This window comes from Urocitellus parryii, chromosome 13 (assembly GCF_045843805.1).
Source record: "Urocitellus parryii isolate mUroPar1 chromosome 13, mUroPar1.hap1, whole genome shotgun sequence".
Taxonomy (NCBI): Eukaryota; Metazoa; Chordata; class Mammalia; order Rodentia; family Sciuridae; genus Urocitellus; species Urocitellus parryii.
The window spans coordinates 23652372-23663714 of NC_135543.1; the positions used below are offsets into that span (position 1 = coordinate 23652372).

Sequence of the window (11343 nt, forward strand, 5' to 3'; positions counted from 1 at the left end):
GAGCATGTAGTAAAGAAAATTTTCTCATTTCATGGAGGCTGGGAAGAAGAGAGTGAGAGGAAGAGAGAGAGAGAGAGAGAGAAGTGAGAGAGAGAGAAGGAGGAAGGGGCTGGGGTCCCAATGTCCCTTTCAAGGGCACACCCCTAATAAATTACTCCCTCCCTAGGCCGAATCTCCTAAAGGTCTACCACTTCCCAAGAGGCAATCAAGCCTTTAGCATGTGGGACTTTTGAGGTACATTTAAGATCTAAACCATAATATCATCCTGTTAAATATTTCTTTTTTATGTGGTTTCTGATTTTTGCACTATATTAGTACGGTAATAAGTGTATACTATTTATAAGTGGCTGTGGATGCCATCACTCTTTTACTGGAAGGGGTGCATGATTTCAAGAGTTTGCACTAATCTAAGAAACTAGTCAGGAAACTGACCTGAAAACCTTCATGCAATACTGTTAGAAATATATTTGTATGAACTGTCTTAAGAAATGTATTCTCAACTATAAAATAATTCTACTTCTAGAGTTTTATCTTGTCAAACACTTCAATCCCAGAAATTGTCAAACTAAGAAGATATTTGAGGTCTTAGGAATTGCAATTCAGAGCCAGGTGGGGTGGTGCATGCCTATGATCCCAGTAGCTCGGGATGCTGAGGCAGAAGGATCGTGAGTTCGAAGCCAGCCTCAGTAACAGTGAGGTGCTAAGCACTCAGTGAGAACCTGTCTCTAAATAAAATACAAAATAGGGCTGGGGTTGTAGCTTAGTGGTTGAGTGCCCCTGAATAGTTCAATCCCTTGTACCAAAAAAAAAAAAAAAAAAAAAAAAAAAAAAAAAAAAAGGAACAAATCAAGGTTTGAGGTTGTAGCCCAATGGTAGAGTACTTGCCTAATATATGTGAGGTACTGGGTTTGCTTCTCAGCACCACATTAAAAAATAAATAAAGTTATTGGGTCCATCTACAACTAAAATATTTTTTAAAAAGAACTAATCAATCTCCAAGTCTACATTTGAACACAGGGAATTATGTCTCTGTACTATTTTATGTCATTTTTACTCAATTTTTAGAAAAATCATAATCTTTATAGTCTTTGGACATTTTTGTTCTCACTAACATTGGAACAACCAATTTTTAGGATAAAAGCACATTCTTTTTCCCTCAACAAAAACATATCCTCATATTTCATAAACTTCTTCCTCAAAGATGCCTTACTTTCCTTGCATTCAGAATCATTTCCCTTCTAATTTCTAGTTTTAGTTACCTTATGTTAGAATTATGACGGTTAACAATTGTGAAACACCACTCTACAGATTTAATACCATTACTTAGTTTCTAGAAATGTGTTCCTCGTGGAGAGATACATAATTATTAACATACTCATATTTTCCCTACAAACTTTATGAAGCCAAAAGTAAAAAATGCTTGAACCTATGTTTATTAACTAATACACTAATATTTCATCTTATTTGGAAATGATCTAGATATTTAATTAATATCCATTAGATTATGGATATTTGTCTTATAAGTTTAGTTACTGAACAGATTAGAGAAACCTTTAAACAGTATAAAAATAATTATTTTTGTCACTGTGTACATTTACAAACATTTATCTATCACAAGGCAACCAGTGCCTCACCAGGGTAATTTTTCCTGTGCAGGAGGGGATAAGCCACCTCAGAAAATACAATCTGTAATAGTTAATGAAGAAGTAAGAGGCAGAGTCAAAGAATAGGTTTCAAAAGCAGAGCGCCTTATAGATCCAGCCCACATAGGAGATGGAGCTGAACAATTAGAAAATGGCTCCTGTGGCTTATTTAAGGAGGTACATCAAAGGCAGGGATAAGGTTTCAGGGGTAAAGTCTTGCTTCATAATGTCTTGTGGTTAACAGGTTGAGTGGCGTCTTGGAAGGCTATACCCATCTCTGAGAGGCTCTGTGGCTGCAGCATTCACCTCATGTCCAGTGCTGTGTGGGACCTGGCAGAGCTGAATAGGACTCATAGGTGTCTGGGTGATCTTACCAGCAAGATTGCCACATTTAGTATTCAATGGGCTTCCCTGCAGATTTGGTCCACACACATTTATCTCTATTTGATTTATATGTTATTTGGTCAAAACCACATTTTTTATGATCTTAAAAACCTAACAGGTTCCTGACGCAGTGGCCCACACTTGTAATCCCAGTGGCTCAGGAGGCTGAGGTAGGAAGATTGCAAGTTCAAAGCCAGCCTCAGAATGATTAGAATTCAGCTGGGTTATGCCTTTAAGTTAGATTGCTCTATGTAGAGTTCTGTAAGGATGCAGTGGGAGGGACTGCAGAGGAGAATTTGTCTGCTCAGTTGAAATTGTTCAAGCACTCCCCAAACAGTAGAAAATGGATTATTTCCTCCTAAATTCTATTTTAAAAGGATTTTAAGTGGATAGCCCTTTTTTTCTGGAAAAGTTTTGCTCCGGTTTTATATCAGGGTATCAAAATGAACTTTCCCACCTCTCTATTCTCTTTCTAGATTGCGGTGCATCATCTATTACTTTGAGGTGGGTATAGCTTACCTTAATTTCTATATTCTGTGTCTGGGGGTGATCAGGCCCCATTTACCGGAGAATCTACTTAATTTGAATCTCCTCCTGGGCCAGCTTCATGTTTAGGGTGTCATCGTGAAAGGAGGAAAGGCCAGCTCACAGGGGGTGGGGGTAGGAGTATGGGGGATATCTTCTTCCTGCCAAGGAGGGTGTGAGCCACCTGGAAACTAAATTAATTAGTGATGAACAAAATACAAATAATCAGAAATATATTTACATAAATCAGAGCCCCTGATAAATCTACTCCACGTGAGTACTAGAACTAGACAAAGAAAAGATGGTTCCAGTGGTTTACTTAAGGGGGTACCTCAAAATCAGGGATAAGGTTTCAAGGGCAGAGTTTTGCTTCCTGCTGTCTTGCAGTCAGCAGCTTGATTGCCATCTTGGCAGGTCACACCCATCTCAGGTGCTGTGTGGGCCATGGCAGAGCAGGATAGAAATTCACACTGTCCCTAGGCAATTGACCAGAGAAAATGTCCATTGGTCATTCCCAGACATCAGATGTTTCTATCCACTACGCTTCTATGCATGATAACCCACATGCAACCATGACAGTTATTCAGTAGACTGTTACTGTCATCTGCCAGGTGTTTAATACCAGAATTTTGGAACCAGGCATAATAACCATAAACAGATTTATCAGGCCACTGAAAACATTGTTGAATAACCTGTCTGCCAGTGCATTTGAGAAACAATAAGAATTTGTTTATGAAGATCTCAGTCTAATTTTTGAGCATTTGCTGGCCTTTATCACAGCCCTTGGTTGGTAGGCCACAACTTCCTGCTCCATACTTTAATGGTAACTTCCTGATTCCTAACTGTTGTGTTTTTTCAGAACATGGTATCCTAAGAGTCATCTTCAAGTCTGACTTAAGGATATCTCCTGAGCTAGACAGGACTAAGAGCCCAAACCAATGGAAACTTAGATTCAAAACTGGGAGCTACATGAACCAAAATCAATAGCAAGCGGCTCTGACCATAAAATCACAACCTAGAACTAAACTAGTAAAACCCAAGAAAAAGACACTGTGCTCAATCTAGACCCAAGGCATTAGTCACCCCCTTAATTCCCCAAACCCTTAAAAATCCTCTTCACTGGCTGATGGGGGTGTAGATTTGAGTGTGTGCCTTGTGTCTCCTGGTCGGCCAACCTATAATTGAGCTCTTTTTGTGGATTCTAGTGCTGTAGTATCGGTTCTAATTTCATCATGCAGTGCGTCCATGTACAATATCAGAGGTAACCAAAGTTCACATTCCAGGCAGCAGCTTGAGACATGCATATGTCATTCTGCAAAATGTTACCCAGTGGACACTTGTGCAGGCCCAAGTAAAGGGTCAGTGGTTTCAACCAGTTTTAGAAAACAGTGGCCTCCAAGTTTCTGAAAACAACTTAAATAACCATTACTACCTGACCAAAATATCAGAGGGTTTATCTATAGAAATGTTAATGAGAACATATTGTTTAAGTCACTTCTAAAATTGGTGTTTATGATAATTGGTGTTTAGCAAGTAACTATAAACAAAGCTAGAGAGTTTTTATTCAGATTTTCCCTTGGTTTTACTTTCATGATAATTTTTCCATTTATTTTCATAATCTTTAAGGAAATAATCAGAATAAACATGATCATAAGTGCTGAAGAACGTTCCTGGCACAGCGCACAGTGGCACAGGCCTGTTATCCCAGAAACTCAGGAGTCTGGGGCAAGAGGATCGTAAGTTGGAGGGCTGCCTGGGTAACTTAGCAAGATCCTGTGTCAAAATAAAAATAAAATAAAAAGGGCTGGGGATGTAACTCTAAAGCTCCTGGGTTCAATCCCAGAGCGTGTGCGTGTGTTGTGTCACTCTCACATAGTGCTAACACAGTGCGTGTGCGCACGTGTGTGCACACACAAATCTTCATTGCAATTTTATTTACAATAATATTTGGAAATGTTTTGTCACCTAAAACAGAATTTCACAAGAGTGTGTAAGAAAAGGAGTTTATTTGAGAATGAGGATAGCTATCCAGGAGACAAGGATTCTAGTTGCCCAGAATAAGGGACTCATGAATGGCGAAAAGAGATCTGGTTTTATAGATTTTTTTTTAACATTTATTTTGTAGGTGTAGATGGACACAACACAATGCCTTTATTTTTTTGTGGTGCTGAGGATGGAACCCAGGCCCCGCCCTGCTAGGCAAGTGCTCTACCGCTGAGCCACAACACCAGCCCGATTTATTTTTTTTAAAAGTACACGAAGGAGGTTGCAGCAACTTGGTTGTTGTTAATTTATATTAAACTTTCATTGAAAGAAGCGGTGATACGATGAAAGTTCATTTCCAAGTAATTTATTACTCCAATGGTGTCAGCGCCTAAGGTGAAACGGTTAAAAGTTTAAATTAACTAGATCTTGAGGCTGGAATCCCGGAGGACCCGATGCTGTGGGAACCCATGTTCTCCAGGGCTGACAGCAGTCTTCAGAGACCCCTTTTAGTTATGTCTTCAGTTCTGAATGTTCAAAACCAAGAAATGGCTGCGTAGGGTGTGCTATACTAGTAGGCTATTGTGCCGCTTACACAACTAAAACGAAATTTGAAATTAGTTTAAGAATTATTTATAAATAAATGTGGAGCCGTGTGAGACAAACCTGGTGAACAGCCAGGCGTGAGAGCCGGGTGAAGGCAGGTGAAGTCGCAGACACCTGGGGATCCCGGTTTGCTTCGCCCAGGCCAGGCACAGAGTCTGCCGGCGCCCCACGGCCATACGTAGAAGGGGAACTGAACGTGACTAGATCCAAGCAGTAGTTTGCAGGAGGCAGCTGTGTGTATCTGTAAACAGACGGGCAGGAGAGTCGGTCGATGTTCGGAATCGACAGCCACGACGGCATGCCCCTCCGCGAAACTACGACCTGGACGCCGGCATATATCCTCTGGGAACGTACGGAGTCGGCCCCCTTACGGAGTCAGATTCCAAGAAGTCGGCGTCTGAATGGAAATCACAAAGTAGACGTGGCCATATTGCCTATAACGTCGAGTAATTCCAAGAGTCCGCCGTACGGACTCGACGGAGAAGGTGGCGACGCCCTCCGGAAAGCCTCACATAGGCGCGGCCATGTTTCCCGCGAACGTACGGACTCGATAGCCAAGATGGCGGCGCTTGAGGGAGTTTCGGGAGCTCTGGGAGGGCGACTTACTCGTTTGCTACTGAGCCGTCGCACTGGTCGTGCGCAATAAGAGTACGGTGCCCGGGAGGCGCGACCGTAGCGGAAGTAGCGGTGGGCGCCTTTGCAACCGCCGCGGACGCCGCCGCCGGTTTTGTACAGGTTCGCTGGTCGCTAGCTGGAGTCACGAGGGGCTGCGCCGGCAGCGGAAACATGGTGAGTACTGGGTCGAGGGAGGGGTGCGGCGGTCCAGGTCGGTGGTGCTGGTAACTGGTGGCCCCTGGTAGACGCATGGGGGTTCTGTGGCCAGCAGTAACCGCGAGACTGTGGGCCGAAAGGTGGGGGTCTGTGGGAAGAATGGTGGGGTGCGGGGTGAATCACCTGGGAGTTCTGTGATGAGGCATCACGGGGGTCCGTAGTGGAAGTTTAGTGGGGACTCCAGATGGCAGTTCCGTGGGAAGCCGTGAGGCGGGGCTCCTTGGGCAGAGGGGCAGGAGCTTGTGGTGAGCCGGTGGGACGGTCTGTCAGGAGTACGTGGAAACTGTGAGCGGGGCTGGGACCGCGTCGTGGGGACGGCGATGCCAAGCCCGCCGCTGAGCTCTTGCGGAGTCTGCGAAGACCCTTGCTGGGGGCAGTGTGTTGGCGAGTGAGAGGGTGTTTGTGAGGAGCTGTTAGGGAAATGCGGGTGACTGAGGGGAGGTCCCGGGCTGAGTGACGGGGGTCTGTGGAACCCCGCGGAGAGCTCTGAGGAGGAAGCCTAGGCGGAGTGGGGATCTGAGGTGAGCCGGGAGGGGGCTGTCATGGGGGATGAGCCATGGCCCTGGGCTGGGAGTTGCCACAATGGGGGTGCCCCACAGGAGGGAGATGGTTCCGACCCAGAGCCTCCAGACGCAGGAGAAGACAGCAAGTCGGAGAATGGGGAAAACGCGCCCATCTACTGTATCTGCCGCAAACCGGACATCAACTGCTTCATGATGTGAGCCAGGGAGAGGGGGGTGGGGCAGAGCCCTGGCGAAGTAGGGGCGGCTGTCAGGGCAGGCCCCTCACATCTCTGCCCATCCTTGTAGCGGGTGTGACAACTGCAATGAGTGGTTCCATGGGGACTGCATCCGGATCACTGAGAAGATGGCCAAGGCCATCCGGGAGTGGTACTGTCGGGAGTGCCGAGGTGAGGAGGGCGGGATGGACAGGGAAAGCAGGCTGGGCATTGAGGGAGGAGGAAGAACCATGACTGGAGGCTCCTGGGTAGTCGTGGTATATGGCTGTGGCTTAGTGACTCTTGGTCTGTGCTGAGCTGGGATGCAGGCTTCATTGAGAGCAGTAATAGAGGATTCCACAGGAAGGGGCAGCTCTGCCCTCAAGCAGGAGGGCAGAGCAGGTACATTGGATGGTTCTAGAAAGAGGATTAACTCCTTGTTAATCCATCTTGGCCCAACCTTCTGTCCCACAGAGAAGGACCCTAAGCTGGAGATTCGCTATCGGCACAAAAAGTCTCGAGAGCGGGATGGCAATGAACGGGACGGCAGTGAGCCCCGGGATGAGGGTGGAGGGCGCAAGAGACCTGTCCCAGATCCAGACCTGCAGCGCCGGGCAGGGTCCGGGACAGGGGTTGGGGCCATGCTTGCTCGGGGCTCTGCTTCGCCCCATAAATCTTCTCCACAGCCCTTGGTGGCCACACCCAGCCAGGTGAGTGGCTGCAGTGGTTAGGATGGGCACAGTGGTTCCATCATGGCTGTTTCTAGGTTCCTGATTTCTATTCTGGGCACTGTCTCCTAGCATCACCAGCAGCAGCAGCAGATCAAAAGGTCAGCTCGAATGTGCGGGGAGTGTGAAGCATGCCGGCGCACTGAGGACTGTGGCCACTGTGACTTCTGCCGAGACATGAAAAAGTTTGGGGGGCCCAACAAAATCCGGCAGAAGTGCCGGCTGCGCCAGTGCCAGCTGCGGGCCCGGGTGAGCATGGACAGAGCTGGATAGGGTCAAGTGGGGGTGCATGACTGGGAGGTACAGGCAGGGCTGTTTGAGGCTAGGAATTGGGGACCAGATGGGATGGAGGCCGATTGTATCCAGACATGTGGGAAAGGGCCTAGCATGTCCACATGAATGCTGCATGAACAGGTATGCTGGGCTGCAAGTGAACCCCACCAGATTTTGGTGGGTAGGGGGGGCCAAGTGTTGGCAGGTGGTCAGGCATGTCAGAGTACAATAGGCAGGGCTAAGCCTGTTCTGGTGGTGAGAGAAATGGTGGCAGATATGTCTGGGGAGGCAAAGCAAGGCTAGGGGGGGAGGGTTAGGGCAGGGCCACCCTCTGTCTACCTGGGGCTGACCTGGGCCTTCCTCCTGCCGGCACAGGAATCGTACAAGTACTTCCCTTCCTCGGTGAGTCCAGCCCCCCAGGGCGGGGCAGGGCATGCGGGCAGGGCGGTCAGGGCCAGTCCTGAGATTCTGCCCTGCAGCTCTCGCCGGTGACGCCTTCAGAGTCCCTGCCAAGGCCCCGCCGGCCGCCACCCACTCAACAGCCGCCACAGCCATCACAGAAGCTGGGGCGCATCCGTGAAGATGAGGGGGCAGTGGCATCATCAGCAGTTAAGGAGCCACCTGAGGCTACAGCCACACCTGAGCCACTTTCTGATGAAGACCTACCACTGGACCCTGACCTGTACCAGGACTTCTGTGCAGGGGCCTTTGATGACCATGGCCTAGTGAGCAGCAGGAGCCTCCCTTGGTGGGAGGATGGCAGTTCTAGAGACAGAGAGATTCCCAAGGGGAGAGTGGAGGTGGAGGGCATATAAGGTTATTGGGAAATAAGCAGGTGATAGGGCTGTCAGGAGTGAGGCAAGAGGGTCAGTGCATGCCCTGCTTGCAGCCCTGGATGAGTGACACAGAAGAGTCCCCATTCCTCGACCCTGCCCTACGGAAAAGAGCAGTGAAAGTGAAGCATGTGAAGCGTCGGGAGAAGAAGTCTGAGAAGAAGGTGATGGAGAGGGTAAAATGGTTGTGGGAAGGTAGAGGGTAGGGTGGGGAGGCAGAAATATTAGATAAGGGGATAAGTGGGATAAGAGCCAGAAAAGACTAGAATGGAGGGGGAGACAGGACCTGAAGCTGACTTAGATTCCCCCCCCCCCCCCCCCGATCTGTCTTAACCTCAGAAGGAGGAGAGATACAAGAGACATCGGCAAAAGCAGAAACACAAGGACAAATGGAAACACCCAGAGAGAGCTGATGCTAAGGACCCAGCATCACTACCGCAGTGCCTGGGGCCTGGCTGTGTGCGTGCTGCCCAGCCTGGCTCCAAGTATTGCTCAGATGACTGTGGCATGAAACTGGCTGCCAAGTGAGTCTTTCCTGGCATGGAGGGGTGGGAGGAGGGAGGTAAGAAGTACAGAATAGAACATCACTAGAATTTTCAGTGTATCTACCAGTACCTTTTTACCATTTGGTCAGTCAGTCACACACCTATCCATATACCCATTTGCCCATCCATTAACCTATCTTTCTGCCCATCCATGTAGCATTAGCCATTCACCTGTTTATTTCCCCTTTCACCATTTTATCACCCATCCATTTACTATCCTTTGACCACCTGTTTGCCATCTTCCCTGCCTATACCCCACCCACTGCCCTCCTGCAGCCGCATCTATGAGATCCTTCCCCAGCGCATTCAGCAGTGGCAGCAGAGCCCCTGCATTGCTGAAGAACATGGCAAAAAGCTGCTTGAACGTATTCGCCGGGAGCAGCAGAGTGCCCGCACCCGTCTTCAGGAAATGGAACGCAGATTCCATGAGCTCGAGGCCATCATTCTTCGTGCCAAGCAGCAGGCTGTGCGCGAGGATGAAGAGGTAAGGATGCAGGGGGTATACAGTAGGACATGGCTTAGTACCTAGTCCCACCTGGTCTCATCATTCCTTTCACATCCCGCAGAGCAATGAGAATGACAGTGATGACACAGACCTGCAGATCTTCTGTGTCTCCTGTGGGCACCCCATCAACCCACGTGTTGCCTTGCGCCACATGGAGCGCTGCTATGCTAAGGTTGGGGTGTCAACCTGAGGGGATGGAATGGTTTGGGAACATGAGTGGGCCCATGGGGGATGGATTTGTTGTTTGGATGGTGACTTGGGAGGGCATGCAGCGCACACCCACAGTTCCTTCCATTTGTGCTCATCCTTCCAGTATGAGAGCCAGACGTCCTTTGGGTCCATGTACCCCACACGCATTGAAGGGTGAGTGAGGTACCATGAAGAGTTGGGGCCGGATTAAGGGTGGGCTCAGAAATACAACATGTGGAGCCAGGGCAGGAAATGGGCAGGGGCAAGGATAGGTGGGCCTCTTTTCTTCTCTCTCTCTCCATTACCTTCTCTCTACTATAAACCACCAGGGCCACAAGACTCTTCTGTGATGTCTATAATCCTCAGAGCAAAACATACTGTAAGCGGCTCCAGGTGCTATGTCCTGAGCACTCTCGGGATCCCAAAGTAAGATTTTTCCTCAGTTTCCTCCATTCTGCCCCTTTCTACCTCAATGTCTCACTTCCATATTTTCATTCATCAGCTGCCCTTCTTCCTTTCTATGACAACTTCCATTCCCTTCTCTTTCCGTGTCTTATCGCTGCCCCTTTCTCTTTTCACTCTCCCTTCTTCCTCACCATCCTTATTCATCTGTACTCTGGTGTTCCTGCAGGTGCCAGCTGATGAGGTATGCGGTTGCCCCCTTGTACGTGATGTCTTTGAGCTCACAGGTGATTTCTGCCGCTTGCCGAAGCGCCAATGCAATCGCCATTACTGCTGGGAGAAGCTGCGACGTGCTGAAGTGGACTTGGAGCGTGTACGGGTGGTAGGTTTCAATGATGGATGTGACTAGGGTCAAGCGGGGCTTTGGGATTCCTCTTCTCATGGCACCTTCCACCCACTTGGCAGTGGTACAAGTTGGACGAGCTGTTTGAACAAGAGCGCAATGTACGCACAGCCATGACAAACCGGGCAGGATTACTGGCCCTGATGCTGCACCAAACCATCCAGCATGACCCACTCACTACCGACCTGCGCTCCAGTGCTGACCGCTGAGCCTACGGATTCAGAGCCCTCACCCTGCATTCCATTTGGGGGAGTGGCCCCGAATCCCCCTTTGTCCATTTCTCCATTATTTGTTTCTTCCATTGTCCCTGAGTTTTCTCCCTGTGCCTATCCACCTTTGACTGCCTAAAGGGTTTCAGAATTTCCCTCTCTCCATTTTCTGTGCCTGGGTGGGACTGTGGAGTCTACTCACCCTTGCTTCCCTTCTCCCCTGGTTTTGTTAATAAAATTTTGAAGAACCAAGCAGATAACTCCTGATGGTCTCCATGTGTGTTCCAGTTACAACTGCATTCCCAACCCCTAGATAAGATGGGCGGTGGTATGTCTGGACTCAGGCTGGGCTGCAGCACATGTGTAGGCTGTGAGTATACAGTTGGCATACACTTTATGCTCCCTTGGGCTGTGAGAATATGCCCTGCCAGGGTTGAGCCCAAAGACCTGCTCAGTCAGCCTGTAGTCTTGGGTCAGTAGTATCCAGTCAGCAGCCATCCCCTGTGGCCAAGTACTGACTGGCCGTCCCTCTGTGGAAGTAACATTCAGCAGACCAAAGGCACGTT

General features: G+C 48.6%; 1 protein-coding gene across 2 annotated transcripts; it reads left to right on the forward strand.

Annotated features, from left to right (window-relative positions):
* The first annotated feature begins 5691 nt into the window (after positions 1–5691).
* LOC113186352 (CXXC-type zinc finger protein 1) lies at positions 5692–11024 on the forward strand. Of its 2 annotated transcripts, none has more exons than XM_026393780.2 (15): positions 5692–5930; positions 6572–6690; positions 6782–6882; positions 7165–7400; positions 7491–7667; positions 8067–8093; positions 8171–8416; positions 8581–8700; positions 8864–9048; positions 9346–9553; positions 9636–9746; positions 9888–9937; positions 10093–10189; positions 10395–10547; positions 10631–11024. In XM_026393780.2, the coding sequence occupies exons 1-15, from the start codon at positions 5928–5930 to the stop codon at positions 10775–10777; spliced, it is 1980 nt and encodes a 659-aa protein (XP_026249565.1). In that variant the 5' UTR covers positions 5692–5927; the 3' UTR covers positions 10778–11024. The 2 variants fall into 2 exon arrangements, with proteins under 2 accessions (XP_026249565.1, XP_026249566.1); XM_026393781.2 differs by having other exon boundaries at positions 5694–5930; positions 8581–8688.
* The last annotated feature ends 319 nt before the right edge of the window (positions 11025–11343 follow it).

What these genes read in the sequence shown, in the direction of transcription:
- LOC113186352 (XM_026393780.2), top strand. An exon ending in TGGTGGCCACACCCAGCCAG is followed by an intron (nt 7,401 to 7,490) that starts GTGAGTGGCTGC and finishes ACTGTCTCCTAG; the next exon opens with CATCACCAGCAGCAGCAGCA. An exon ending in TACCCCACACGCATTGAAGG is followed by an intron (nt 9,938 to 10,092) that starts GTGAGTGAGGTA and finishes ATAAACCACCAG; the next exon opens with GGCCACAAGACTCTTCTGTG.